The sequence below is a fragment of the Camelus bactrianus genome, chromosome 13 (genome assembly GCF_048773025.1).
Source record: "Camelus bactrianus isolate YW-2024 breed Bactrian camel chromosome 13, ASM4877302v1, whole genome shotgun sequence".
NCBI classification, from domain to species: domain Eukaryota; kingdom Metazoa; phylum Chordata; class Mammalia; order Artiodactyla; family Camelidae; genus Camelus; species Camelus bactrianus.
Window position 1 is genome coordinate 15,088,901 of NC_133551.1, and position 14,356 is coordinate 15,103,256.

Here is a 14,356-nt window from a genome sequence, read left to right on the forward strand (position 1 = left end):
TTTTTTAAGGCTCCCGTTCTACCAACCTTCCACAACCTCCTGTACCCATATTAGTTTGTCCTTGCTTTTTCCCCCATCTAGAAACAACCAGCTCTAGGACCAAATCACATTCTCTTCCCTGAACAAAATGCAATTCCATTCTTCATACCTCTCTTTACTCAAAACATACATTCTACTTTCCTATTGTATACTAAAATATTTCACTTATTTTTAGTAGCTTCAATGACATGTTTAAATTAGAATCCTCAACTCTTAATAACTTTAATTTCTAGTGAAAACCAAGATATAAACAACTATGGATTCGGTAGATTGGCAAACATAAATACCAGTAATAATTTCCAAAAACCATGTGCTTTTTATAGGAAATATCTCAGGGTGGCACCAAACATATTCATCAATGGTCCTAAAGACCCTTAGTTTTTCTGTAAAGGGGAGCCAATGTTCAATTAATGTTTCAGTATCTTACTTTGTTTGGGAATGACCTAGCCATTCAACAAACTTAATTTGGCACAACTCTAAAATTTCAAGTTACCAAATATCTGGAGAGCTCATCTTTAAGTAGATATTTCTAAAACATAATTATTTCCATGGAGTTCACCTAAAAGCTCCCATCTCATCTGCATTTAACTTATAAGAATTACATCATACCAAGTCAATTTTTTTCTTTCTGCTGACAAACTGCGACAGAAACATGAACTTACTGAACGTTGGTAAACTTAGGTGCAATACAAGACATGTCTGTAATGATTATACCAACAAGCTTAAGCTAGCTTTAATATCAGGTATCAATTCAATATTAAATATTCCCTAAATCACATGAACCTGAAATCTGTTCTATTTAGCTTCATTTTTACTGAAAAGTATTTAACTTGTAAGCACTTACTTTTAAGTCAATTAAGTAGAGCTCAACCATAAGTTAATTTTTATGTAAAGACAGAACCAGATATCTCATTTTTTCCACGTGAGTTTTAAAAAACCTCTTTTTTTTTTCACCCTTGAGAGCCCAGGTAGATCATTTACATCACAAAGGCAAAAGAAGAGAAATAGAAATTCCTCCCCTAACTGCTTTTTACAAAACCCAACCATCTTGGCTCTCTTCAGGGATTTTTGTTTTTTTCAGTTCCCAAATGGCCACTTCAGCTTAAAGAAATAAGAGTAATAGACAGAATAACTTATATATATCATTTGTTCACACTCACATGCCAAACCAGGAAGAGAGAACAGGACTTGGGCTCCTGTACGGAAACACTCAAATACCTCCCCCCAAGGTAAAAGCCAAAGCAGTTGCAAAAGACCCCATTTTGATATAATAGCTGAGCCACTAAGGGCCACCGTTCTCCAGGTCTCATACAATGTTACAATAAAAGTATCATTTTCTTTCATTTATGGGAACATAGCTAAAGACTTCCCAATTTTGCCAAAATACCCCAGGGGACTATAAGATGGCATGGAGCTCAGAATAACCATAATAATTCACAGCTGGTATTAAATACTAAGCAAACAAAATGCAATGCAAAACGGTCTCTCAGGGTCACAGTTCCCTAGCCCAAAATGGAGATTCCCAACCAATGCTCCACTGCCAGTGAAGCCAACCCAATATATCCTTATACCCTGGTTTCATCACACAAGAGCCCCGTTACTCACCAAAGACGTCTCAACCAGCCAATGTAAGTACTGAAACACACAAACAAAAAACACGGTCCTACAAAGGATCAGACAAGGTGTAAGCCAAAATACCACTTCCACTCCCAGATGGAGGCTTCCAGAGTGGCCTGGCTCCCAAAAAAGAATGGCTCCAGAGTGGTTCCCAATGAGCCCAGAATGGCTCAATTCCCGGAAAGGCATGAGCCCAGGTGGAGGGGGTAGAATTTTCCCATCCTGCACAAGCCGGGGTAGCTCATCCCAAAATGATACATGCACAAACACAAACAATAAATAAGCTGCAGTCTCACAAACGGAAATTCAGAGGAGATGTAATCTACAAATTTCTCTTCCACTCCCAGCCTGAAGCCTCCAAACAGACTGGCCCAGCTCTTGAAAGAGAACAGACCCACAGTGGCTCACAAGGAGCCCAGAGGGACTCACTTCCAACAAGGGAATGCGCACAGATGCAATGGAGAGAATTCCTAGCCTGCACGAGCTGGAGTAACTTACCCCCAAGAGACAACAAACATGGACCGTAGTTCCAGACGTTTCTTGGTTTGAAACAGCCTCATGCCGGGGGCAGTGAGGTGCCTGTCAGAGTCCTTCCAAGATCCCCAGAGCAAAGTGAGTTCCGACAGCTATGGGAACCCAGGGAAGGGGCTGCCCCTGGCCAGGGTCAACCTGCCATGGCTGTCTCCCCAAAATTGTTTCCAGTGGAAGTTCTTCATGTGCTTGAGGCACAGGGAGGCCAAACAACACGTCAGCATCTGAGTTTGGAGCAGAGAAAGGTTTTTATCAGGGCAGAGCAATGAGGACGAATGGCTAGTGCCAACAACAACAACAACAACAAAAATCCCCAAACTCCCTGAACGGTTTCAGCTGAGCCTTTTTAAAGGCCATTGGAGGGAGGGGCGTCCCAGGGTTTGTGGTCAGCTGTGCACAGTTCTCAGAATTGATGGTGATTAGTTGATGGTGATCATCCTGAGGCACCAGAGGGTCTGGAGGCCATGTGCTCATGATCATCAGGTAGTTAATTTCTTCCATTTGGTGGTGGTTTTAGTACCTGAAAAACGCAGGAAACATACATCAGATACAATTATCTGGGTACTTCAGAGAGGAGCTAAAGCAGAGGATATGGGGGAGGGGTCCGTCCCAAGAAGGTCCCTAGGGTACTGCCCAGATTCGCTATCAGCATCTGTTTGTTTCTCAGTAACCCAACCTGCAACACAACACATACCCCACAAAACAAAATTCGGGCTTCCAAGTTTTCTGGTTCCTGGTGCCTGCCTCTTGGGTGGACACAGCTGAACTTCCATTTTCCAGCCTTTATCCTAACCCAGATCAAGTGGAAACAAAAGCCTTCGACCAGAACATTCATTTTCTCTTTCAGGACTACCACTAATAGTCATGAAATGTTGAGCAAATCACTTTATTTCTCTGGGTCTTCGTTTTCATACCTGTCCACTGAGTCGTCAGGAAAGAACCTTCTAATCCTCACTCTGAACAGTCAACCCGACAGCTGACCTCACTCAGCACCTTCTGAGCCACCAAAATGGTTTTAACCAGCCCTAATGTACACTTTCTCACAGTATTTCAGTCTAAGCTAAGATGCTTTACTGGAGAGCACTCCCAGCTTTCTAGCTGTTAAACTGAACTCAAACTATGACTTTGGCAAAGGGCCAGTTCCCAAAGTGGTTAGGAGGGTTGCACCATGCTGCCTGGCGCAGGGATGGGAGACAGGGATGACAGGGGACAGCAAGAGGGTTCAGTCCTATAATGAAGGGGCTGGGCTTGTCCGTCTACCCCATGGACATAGAAAAGGGAGAGGAAGGGTTTGAGGGCCCGGATAGGAATTCAATCATAGCCCCACATAACTTCTTCCTCCCCTGTCCCTGCCATGTCTGTCCTTGCAGGCAATATCCTTTCTCTATACTCCAACAGCTCAAACTTCTCTCCTCCAGGACCACTCAAGTCTCCCTTTTCCTTCAAAACTGCCATTTAACAATATCACCACAAAACTAGTCCTACAGTGTTGATGTTTAACTTAAGTGATTAGCTGTGATGCTATCGAGAATACTTACTGGTTTAAAGATTTTCCTTCCAGTGACTGAAAAAAACAGATTACAAGAACGAATGTAGGAAAATCTCCAAAATACTCCTAAGTGTTTTTGCTTCTGGTGTCTGATTTGTAGTTCCATTACTTTCTCTGTGATCTTAAATGGAAATCCAGATGCTTTTATTCTTTTGAAGATAAACACTTCCTCTTGTTGCTCCCATCCCCCAAATTTTGTCTCTAGCAAGGCCACGTGGATTCTTTCTGTCATCTAGCCCCTATTCCTGGTATAAGCATGTAATCTGGCCTGCAAATCCAGTCAGGCTCTCTGACCCTATGGGCAGCTGGCATCTCCAAGTATCTCTGAAAAATACTGTATGACTCCTTTAGAAGCTTCCTCTCAACCTATACAAAAATTTTACTGAACTCTCCCAACTTACTTCAATGTTCCTTCCAGTGCTACTGAATCAGTAGAGCCCCAACTAAGGTTCCAAAATTACCTTTCTCATTCTGCTCACCCATTCAGAATTCCCATTCTCTGATCAATGTGCGAATGATAACAGCTAAATGCCCAGCCAACCGCAACAGGCTTTAAGGGAGTGGCACAAAGCAGCCCACAGCTAAAAAGCCAATTCTTTAAGTCTCCTTATGTACAGAGAAAAATATGTATTCCACAGTTGATGTGAAGATTAAGTGAAAGTGCCTAATTCCCAGTATGTAAAAATAATTTTTAAAAGTAACAAAACAGATGCCAGGATGGCTTCTGTTTTTCGTATGTTGTGTGTGGGTTTTTTATTTTTTTAGATGTCTAGTCCTGGGATTGAATTTTCTGCCCAGTCTTTAAATAGGGAGAAAAAAAAATATATATATATATATTTTACATATATATATATGTATGCATGTATATATATATACACACACACATATACATATATACATTCCTCCCCTCTTAGAATCCTGTAGGTTGCTGTAAATGGGAAACTGGCTGATTTCAGCTATTACTGACAAATAATTGAAAGAATAAAAGTTAATGCCCTTTTTCCTACCTGAAGCCTATCAAGGTTCCCAGTAATAATAGCCATTATATATTGAGTTTGTTTCGATCACTGATAGTTTATTTCCATGCAGGCAGGCAAAGATTAGTAATACCATCGTCTCTGGAGTATTGCTGAAGACGCTGAAGCGTGGTGAGCGGAGACATTAGGTGTTTTTTTCATTTTCATACGCGTTTAGAGTTAATAGGATAGGTCTTCCCAGTCCAAGGCTGCGGGGCTTTCGCTTCTCTCCCCAGCGCGCACGCCCCCGCCTCCGCAATCTTCACAAACAAGGTGGCCACGTGCGGAGGGCGCGGCCTGCCTGGGGAAGGATTTGGGAAACCCCGCCCTGGAGGAGGGACCATACTGGGCGTGGCCTCATGCGGATCGCCGGAGGATCCGTACGGGACGGCCGCAGAGCCGTAAAGAGCTCCACGAGTCGTGAAGTGCCGAGACGCGGAAGCTTTGCTTTACGACTATTAGATTGAACGCGCTGGCCCGGCGTTTGCTGCTTGCTGTTTCTGTGATCCACACGTGGGCTGCTGTCGGTCTTCCGGCCGGTAATTCATTCCTTTTGGTGTGGACCAGCCACATTGAAGGACAGAGTGGCAGCGGAGGTCAACAGTCGTGAGCTGATGAATTTTGCTGGTGAAAATGAAGAGACGTCGGGAGGTCTCCAGAGTGGAGCTGAGGGGGCGCGGCAAAGTCTCGAGACAGGTAGCGGGAGAGTCAGGGGGGTAGCAGGGACGGAGGAGGCCGGCGATGGAGAGGCGGGGAATGGACTGACTGGCATGGAGAAGCCAGGGGAAGGAGAAGAAGGAAGTGGACTCAGGGCAGAGGAAATGCCAGTGGACCTAACGGTTGTGAAGCAAGAAGTAATGGACTGGTCAGAAATGGAAGAAGGTATGCCGAATGACCTTCAGTGGGTAAAGCGGGAGGTAAAGGATGAGCCCGAGGTGAAAGAGGAAAAACCTGGCGCATTGGAGATGAAGCAGGAGATGGATAGTAGTTTGATGGTAAAAGAAGAGACTGTGGAAGAACCAGAGGTAAAGGAAGAGAAAGTGAACGTGAAAGAAGTAATGTATTGGCTAGAAGTAAAGGAAGAGAAGAAAGATAACTTGGAGATTAAACAGGAGGAGATGTTTATTGATCAGAACATTAAAAAGGAGGAAATAATGGATGAAATGAATGTAAAAGAAGAGAAGTATTTACCCAAAGAAGAAGTGATGGTTGATACAAAGGTGAAAGATGAGTCTCAGATAAATCCCCCAGTGGGCTCCAAGCGGAAACTGGCCATGTCAAGGTAGGCCAAGGAGAAATCCATTGGGGGAATAAAGTTGTGGACTCCTCTGTGGTCTAGATTGAAAGAAACTGCCCTACCAGCAGGGTGTGGAATAATAATGAATTAAATAAGCGCTAGTTTAGGTCCCTGGAGCCTGAGTGATGGTGGAGGCAGGGGTGTTTGAGAAAGGAGGGTTTTGTCAGATGACAGCAAATTCAGTGAAAATATGTGAGATTGGTACTAGTGTCCAGTGGCCATGTTAGGAAGTGAAAATTGTGAGGAACCAAAAATCCCTTGGACCAGAATCTGGCTTGACCTAATATGCTCTTGGCTCAATATTCCTTTGAGAGAGGAGAGTTTTGAAGAAAGTCTAATAAAACTGGCAAGGACAAAGAGGATTAAGTTAAATTAGACAAATACACTTGAACTCATCCAACTGTCTAGTCTCTCTATGGGTACTATGATTACTTATTACTTCAGATTTAATTTCCTTATACTGTGATCATGTGGCAGCATAGGACTTAAAAAAAGTTAGTCAGAGTCTTGGGTTATTATTGCCTCAAACACAGTGGGTCAAATGGAAGTAGCTGTAGTTTGATTGTCAGTATCCCTAGATCCTAGAACAGGAATTGGAGACAGATGATGGGGTAAAAGCATTTCTACATTATTTTGATGCCCATTCTGGGTTGAGTATCAAGTTTAGGAAACAAGATGCAGCTGCTACTCTCTGAATTTGTCAGGGTCTTACATCTTTTTTTGGTGTGTGTGCCTTTAAGGTATCTAAACATAGCTAACGGATTGGACTTCTTTTATAGGAGTTACTTGCATCTCCTTTATTCACTCCATATCTGTAAATTGATTGTGATGAATAATTGACTCATCATTAAAAGTTTGTAAATAAATAAGTAGAATTAACATTTGATAATTTATTAAGTTTCATGTGGACTTTTGTAGGTGTGAAACTTGTGGAACAGAAGAAGCAAAGTACAGATGTCCACGTTGTATGCGATATTCCTGCAGGTACATATGTAATTTACTACTTTATTATCTCTTTCTCTGCCCTTCTTACCTCAAAGTATAAACCTCCGGTTTGTCTCTTCAGTTTGCCCTGTGTAAAGAAACACAAAGCAGAACTGACTTGTAATGGAGTTCGAGATAAAACTGCATATGTTTCAATACAAGAATTTACTGAAATGAATCTCCTAAGTGGTAAGCCATCTTATGTATAATTGATGCTTCCTGGCCATTGGCATATATCATGTGTTTATTTTTCTATTTTGAAACTTGTAGATTATCGATTCTTGGAAGATGTGGCAAGAACAGCAGACCATGTTTCTAGAGACGCTTTCTTGAGAAGACCACTAAGCAATAAACATGTAAGTATTCTAATCCCTTTCAGTTAGAATTTCTTCTAATCAATTAGATTTTTTTTTTAACTCAACAAATGATACTAAGTGGCTACTAGGATCAAAGGCTGTTCCAGTTACTAGGGATACAGCAGTGACCAAAACAAAGTCCTTCCTCTCATGGAGCTTGTAATTTAGTGGGAGAGACAGAAGATGAGTAGAGGAACAATACAACAATACAACAACAGACAGAGTCCAGTGCATGAGGAAGATAAAGAAGGCACAGGAGATTGAAGAAAATGAAAATGGTGTTTTTTGGCAAGGTGGGTGGGTTGTGAGAGTAATATTTTCAATATAGTAGTCAGGAGAGGCTTCTCTGAGAGATGACATTTAAGCAGCAGTCTGAATGTTGAGAAAGAGGCAGTCATGCGACCGTTTAGGGTAAGACTTTCCAGGTAGAGACAAAAGCAAGAGTAAAGACTGAGTCAGGAATGAAGTTGGTGTGTTTGAGGAATTGAAAGAGGGGCAGGGTGACTGAAGAGGAGGAGCAGGTTGAACATGAGGTTAGAGAAACTGATGAGGGCTCCTAATGTGTTCTAAGCGAAAGTGGAAGCCTGGGAGGACATTGAGCGTGTTTGCTTTTTGAAAGGTCACTCTTGCTGCCCTCTGGAAAAAGGACTTGAGCAGGCAAGAGTGGAAGATTGGAAGCTGAGAGACCAGTTGTAAGGCTAATGCTGTGGTTTCAGCCAGAGATGAGGGTAGCTTGGGTGATGCTGTTAGAATTATTGGAAAGTGATTAGATTTCAGCTTTGAGGGAAGAGCTAATGGGACTTGGTGTTTTCATATACTTAATTTCCGTATCTTTTATCCTATTTTTATTCCTTAGCTCTGTGCGAAATTAAGGCTTACCCATTTGAAATATTTTGCAGCTGCAATTCTCAAAATTCTTTAATCACATCATGGATTTACATTCATTGTTTTCAGAGACCATTTTGGTATTGGAGTTGCAGAATTTAAACACTTTATTTTTTTGGTATTATTGGTACAGACATGAAATTACACATATCTGAAAGAAAAATTACCATACATCAAGTCTTTTTTTAATTAGGCATAATTAAATTCTACTTAAAAGATAAATTTACTTTTTAAATTTTTTCTTTTTATTGTGAACTATGGCATGCATATAAAAAAGCATAAAATAGAAATACATCATTTAATGAATAATTTAGGGAGTGGACATCCATGTAACTACCACCTAGGTCTAGAATTAGAACATCACCCACTTCTCAGAAGTCCCTGCCACCACCTTGTGCCCTTCCCTGATTCATTCTGGGTTTTCTGTAATAACAAAAAAATTTTAGAGGCGGTGCTATGAAGAAAACTTCTGTTTATGAATTATGGTTCGCTTATCCATGTGTTTTTCCAGGGTTTATACTTGGGAGGAGAATGGCTTTGTTGCGGGGTATACAAATCTTCAGTTTAACTAGATGTTACCAAAACATTTTTCAAAGTGGGGATACCAGGTTCTACTCCCAGCAGTGTTTAAGTCTGCTTAGTGTCACATCCTCTCCAGTACTTGATTTGGTCAGACTATGTTATTTTACTGTTGGTTTTAATTTGTAGTTCTTTAATTCTTAGTGAGATTAAGCACCTTTCAAATGTTGTATTGGCCAATGTGGATTTCCTGTTTTGTGGAATGCCTGTGAAGTCTTTTGCTCATCTTGTCATTGGTCACCTGTTTTTTTTCCTTACTGGTTTGTAGTAATTCTTTGTACTTTTGGATGCTAGTTGTTGGTTATATGTATTGTAAATTCTTTTTTTCATTCTGTGGCTTGTTTTTTTCACTTTCTGTAGTGTCTTCTGGTGAACAGATGTTCTTATTTTAATGTAGTAAAATTTATCATATGTTTCCTTTACAGTTAACAATTTTATGTGTTTATAAATAAACCCTTCCCCACCTTGAGGTTATGAAGCTCTTCTCCCATAATTATTTTCTAAAAGCTTTATAGTGTTGCATCTCACATTTATATCTGTAAACACGGAATTGTTTTTTGTATATCATGTGAAGTTGAAGTCCCATTTAACTTTACACATGGATAACCCACTTTTTCTAGCACTATTTATTGAAAAGCTCATCCTTTCCCTACTGCTCTGCAGGACCATCTTTGTCATATATGGAGCATCCGTATATGCTTGGGTCAGTTTGTAATCTCTCTGTTACATTCTGTTGCTCTACCTGTCTATCCACACCAGTACTCAGTATGCTCTTAATTATTGCAGTCTTTTACTGAAACTTGCTACCTCATAGAGTAAGTCCTCCCACTTTGTTCATTTTTTAGAGTATGGCTATATTCTTGAGTACATGACTACGGCTCTTTGTAATTCTGTACAAATATGGGAAATCAGCCTATTGATTCTACAGTCCCCCTGCCTGACCTGGGAATTTTGATTGGGGTTGCATTTATTTTGTAAAGTTACTTGGGTGATTGGACTTCTTTACAGCATTGAATCTTTAAATCCTTGACTTTTTTAAAGATGTGATTTGATATCTCTATTGAAGAAATTCTGTTCCTAGTTTGCTAACAGGTTTTAGCATGAATGGTGTTCATATTTTATCAAATGTTTTTTCTGTATTTGAATATTTCATTTTTGTTCTTTTAATCTATAATCTGGTAAGAATATAGATATTAATCTTCTAATCGATTTTCTATTTTTAGCTAAACTTGTGTAGTGTGTTAGTATAACACATATCATGCTTTTTACACTTGCCAGAATTCAATTGTGTTATGTATGTGTACACATTATAAATTCATTCATTTTGTATTTCTGTTCATGAGTGAGATGACCTCTAGTTTTCCTTTTTAGTATTCTGAGGTTTCTATATCAATATGATTGTAGTTTCATAAAATTATTTAGGAATGTTCCCATTTTGTTCTTGGATACATTAACTGATTTGGGGATTATTTCTGTCTTGGAATTTGGTGAAGTTTATTAATGAACCAACATGGGCTTAGAGTCTCGGCTGCTGAGGTTATTCTTTGCTATTTATGGGACTGTTCAGGTCCCTGACTTCTTGAATCATTGTTAGTAGATTACATTTTTCTAAGAATTTGTCCATTTTATCTAAGTTTTCAAATGTCCTGACATAAAGTTCAACATAACAGTTTTGTTTATGAGTCTGTGGGAATTGTCATGTTATTGTTTGTGATACTGCTTATTTGTGTCTTCTTTTTTTCTGGATTAGTTGCTATTATGAATTTCTTTTCTATTTTGTTAACATGTCCTCTTGACTTTTGTTATATCCTTTTTTATTTTTAGCATTTCTGCATTGTGGCCAGAGAACAAGTTCTTTCTGAGTTGTTCTTTTAAAATTACATTAAGACTTGTGTTTGTGGCCCAGCATATGATCAAGTTTTGTAATGTTCTCTGTTTGCTTGGGGGAAAAAAAGTATTCTGCGGTTGGTAAATATAGTATTCTATATATCCCTTTTAGGTCAGAATTGTTAATTATGTTGTTCAGATTGTTTTTAATATTACTGATTTTTTTTTTTTTGGTCTGTTCTATCAGTTACTGAGAAAGGTATGTTAACATTTCCCGATAGATAAAATCAAAAGGATTTGTATGTTTCTCCTTGTGGTTCAGTTAGCTTTGCATCATATGCTTTAAAGCTAAATTATTAGATGCATATGCCTCAGGAAATATGTATTCTTGGTGTATCTGACCTTTAGCATTATGATGTGACCCTTTTTGTCTCTAGCTTTTTGTGTACTTTGTCTAGTATTAAACTATTTCAGTCCTTTGGTTGATATTTGCATGATGTATTTTTTCCCTTTTTTTAATTTAGGCCCTTCTGAATCCTTATGTTCTGGATATATCTTTCCTAAGTACCATATAGTTGGGTTCCAGTTTTTTCTCCAGTCTGACAGTCTATCACTTTTAACTGAATCATTAAGTTCATTTAAATTTTAATGAAATTACCTATATACTTGACTTTAAATGTCTCACCTTACTTATGCTATTTGTTCATTTGGCTTACTTTGTTTTTTCGTCTTGTCTTTTGGACTAACTGGGTGATTTTTTATCGTTTGAATTTTTCAATCAGTTTGGAAGTTATACACCTTTTTTCTGTCCTTTCATTGGTTAGGCTAGACATTACATGCATGCTTCATTTACAAGTATCTAAAGTTAATCAGTAAAAAATTAAGTTAAGCAGTACCTTAACCTGGTTAGACTGTGCAGTGACCTTGGAGTAAGAGTTGGTAAACCTCTTCTGTAAGGGGTCAGATAGTAAATATTTTTGCCAGACCATATGGTTTCTGTCACCACTACTCAACTCTGCTACTATAGCAAGAAAGCACCCATGAATAGGATGCAAACAATTGCGTGGGGCTGTATGCCAAAAAAATGTGCTTATAAAAATAGGCAGCAGACAGGATTTGGCTCTACTTTGCCAGCAGTTACCTTTGAACACTTAAATTCCATTTAACACTCTACTGACTTTTCATATTGGTTTCAGGTATTTAAATTGTCTTTTTTTTTTTTAAATCTCTATACAGTATTACTGTTTTATCCAGTCAGTATTTTGGTTTATCTTCATGTTTCCCACTTTCTTTGCTCTTTCTTCTGTCATCATCGTAGACTTATAATCTGAAACCTCACTTTCTACCTCAAGTACATCTTTCAGAATGTCCTTTAGAGAGGGTTTGTTAGTTGCCAACTTTTAGATTACTCTATTGGTTTTTTGTTTGAATTTTTATTTATTTCATCCTCACTCCTAAAGGACTTTTCTCTAGAATTGTGGGTTCAAAATTATTTTCCATTATCTGTGGCTTCCATTGTTATTGTTGTAAAAGCATCTGTCATTTTTAACTGCTTTTGAAATCTTTTTTCTCTTATTTTTGCTGTTCTGCATTTTTACTGTAATGTGAGAATGCAAATTTCTTTATATTTATCTTACATGAGAAACATTAGGTTTCTTGAATCAATGGAGTGTCTTTCATCAATTCTGGGAAATTATCAGCTTATTTCTATTAAAATATTATCTCTGCCTTATTCATTCTGTTTTCTTCTTCTAAAACTACTGTTAAATGTGGTTTAGGCCTTCTCCTTACATCCTTTAACCTCTTGTGATTTTGTCATCTTTTTTATCTCTAATGCATTCTGAAAAGTTTTGGTTGTTTAGTTCTTTAGAAAAAGTCTGCTGAGTCACTTTTTGTAGTTTCTCTTCACTGCAGATATTTTCAAGCTTTCTTTTATTCCTTTAGATTTTGCAGAGCTGTCCTGTAATCTGTGTATGATTCTTTCAGTGCCTGAATATATGGAGAGCTCTCTCAGCTACTTCTTGGTTTCCTTTTTGGTTCCTGTACTGAGCCTTGGTTACTTATATTTTTTTATGCTTATTTATATTTTGTTGAATACCGCTTTTTTCTTCTTTAAAAATTACTTGTGAGAATTTTTTTAAAGACTGGAACAAACAGGCCTTCTTTTATTCTACCGGGCACCTAAGAACTTTGCCAGTCTGGACTATCTCAAACCAAGTCGAAGGTTTAAGTTTCCCTTAACCACGCAAGCAAGGCAAATCGCTTCAAGGGTGAGCAAGGACTGGCATCTGGCCACGACCTCTAATGGGTTTTTTTTTCTCCCCCACCTCCCCATTACAGGCCGACTAATACAAAATTTCTAGCATGCTCTGGGGGTAGAATTTATTTCTGGTGACCTTTATCCTGAGGGTGTATTATTTTGTGACTCAGCTTCATCTGAGAGGGGTTCCTAGAAGATTACTGGGTCTTGACTCTGACCTCTTGCCAAGGAGGCTGTTGGAAGAGGAAGCCTGTATTCGTCAGAATTAGCAATAGTGGCTTCATTGCTTTGCTTACCTGAGTTTTAATTTTTCATTACATATTGGCCTGTAGTTTCCTGACTGTTTCTGTCAGCTTTTTAATTAATGTTTTTAAGGTGATTAAAAAAAATTCATGTTTACATATTTCCCTCCTTTATCTGGCATCCTTAGATGTTTTCAGTGGGAGAGTTGGTCCTTATAATCACTGCCATTATTCAAACCAAAGTCCCATATGGTGTAAAATTGCTTGTAATTTCTTAAGTCATTATCCTGCTTAGCCAGTGATAGCTAGCCATTCCTTTCCCTTGGCTTATGACTTGATTTTCTCTTTGCATTGCAGAGTCTAGCTCCCGCTCACCTGACCAAAGGCTGACATTTGTATTCTGCCACTTCTCTGAGTGATCCTTCTTCTTTCTTGATATGACTTCTTTCACTGCTCTCTGGAGTTGACTCATTCAGTTCAAACAACCTAGGTGGTCAGTGGAGTAGCACGTGTCAGAACCAGGATGTTCTCACATCCCGTTTTGTGCATCCTATGACAGAGGCTGCTTTAAGTTAAGCCTTGTGTTAGGCAGTGCTCTAGTTCCTCCTCTGAATGAGCTACATGTCTAGTAATAAAAGTAGGCATAAATATAGCTAACTGGTATGAAACCATCAGTTAAAAAGAGAATTGTGTAGGTAATCCCTGTGATTGCTAAATGGCCTGTATTTTTTTTTTAATCCTCATGAAAATCTTCTTTTGGCTTATGGAATGTGTGGTTAAAAGCAGTGTCTGGAATTAGACACAGCTGGATTTGAATATAGGCTTCACCTCTCAGAAATAGTTGAAATAGAAGAAACGGGGGCAGTAATAGCACCTGCCTCACAGTATCGTGCGGATTAAATGGAATGTTGCTGTTTAGTGCCGTTTGTGAAACATAAGTACACATAAATCTCTAACTATTATGTTTTGAACATTATTTTATGTGCTTCTGAAATTTAAGGCATTTTCAAAATTAATTTGTCTATTTGTTTTTGGTTGTTAGATGTACTTTATGAAAAATCGTGCTCGAAAGCAAGGTATTAACTTAAAGCTGCTACCCAATGGATTCACCAAAAGGAAAGAAAATTCAACATTTTTTGATAAGAAGTAAGTTTCTAACTTCTTTCTTAATGTA

At 38.8% G+C, this 14,356-nt stretch overlaps 1 protein-coding gene across 3 annotated transcripts in view; it reads left to right on the top strand.

Annotated features, from left to right (window-relative positions):
• Positions 1–5,222: 5,222 nt before the first annotated feature.
• ZNHIT6 (zinc finger HIT-type containing 6) overlaps positions 5,223–14,356 on the top strand; it is a 49,783-nt gene continuing 40,649 nt past the window's right edge. For all 3 annotated transcript variants that reach the window (XM_074376096.1, XM_045522932.2, XM_010963312.3), the window contains exons 1-5: positions 5,223–6,034; positions 6,968–7,033; positions 7,116–7,222; positions 7,304–7,389; positions 14,225–14,328. In XM_074376096.1, coding sequence (XP_074232197.1) covers positions 5,367–6,034; positions 6,968–7,033; positions 7,116–7,222; positions 7,304–7,389; positions 14,225–14,328 — 1,031 coding nt within the window. In that variant the 5' untranslated portion in view covers positions 5,223–5,366. The remainder of the gene's footprint in view (positions 6,035–6,967; positions 7,034–7,115; positions 7,223–7,303; positions 7,390–14,224; positions 14,329–14,356) is intronic.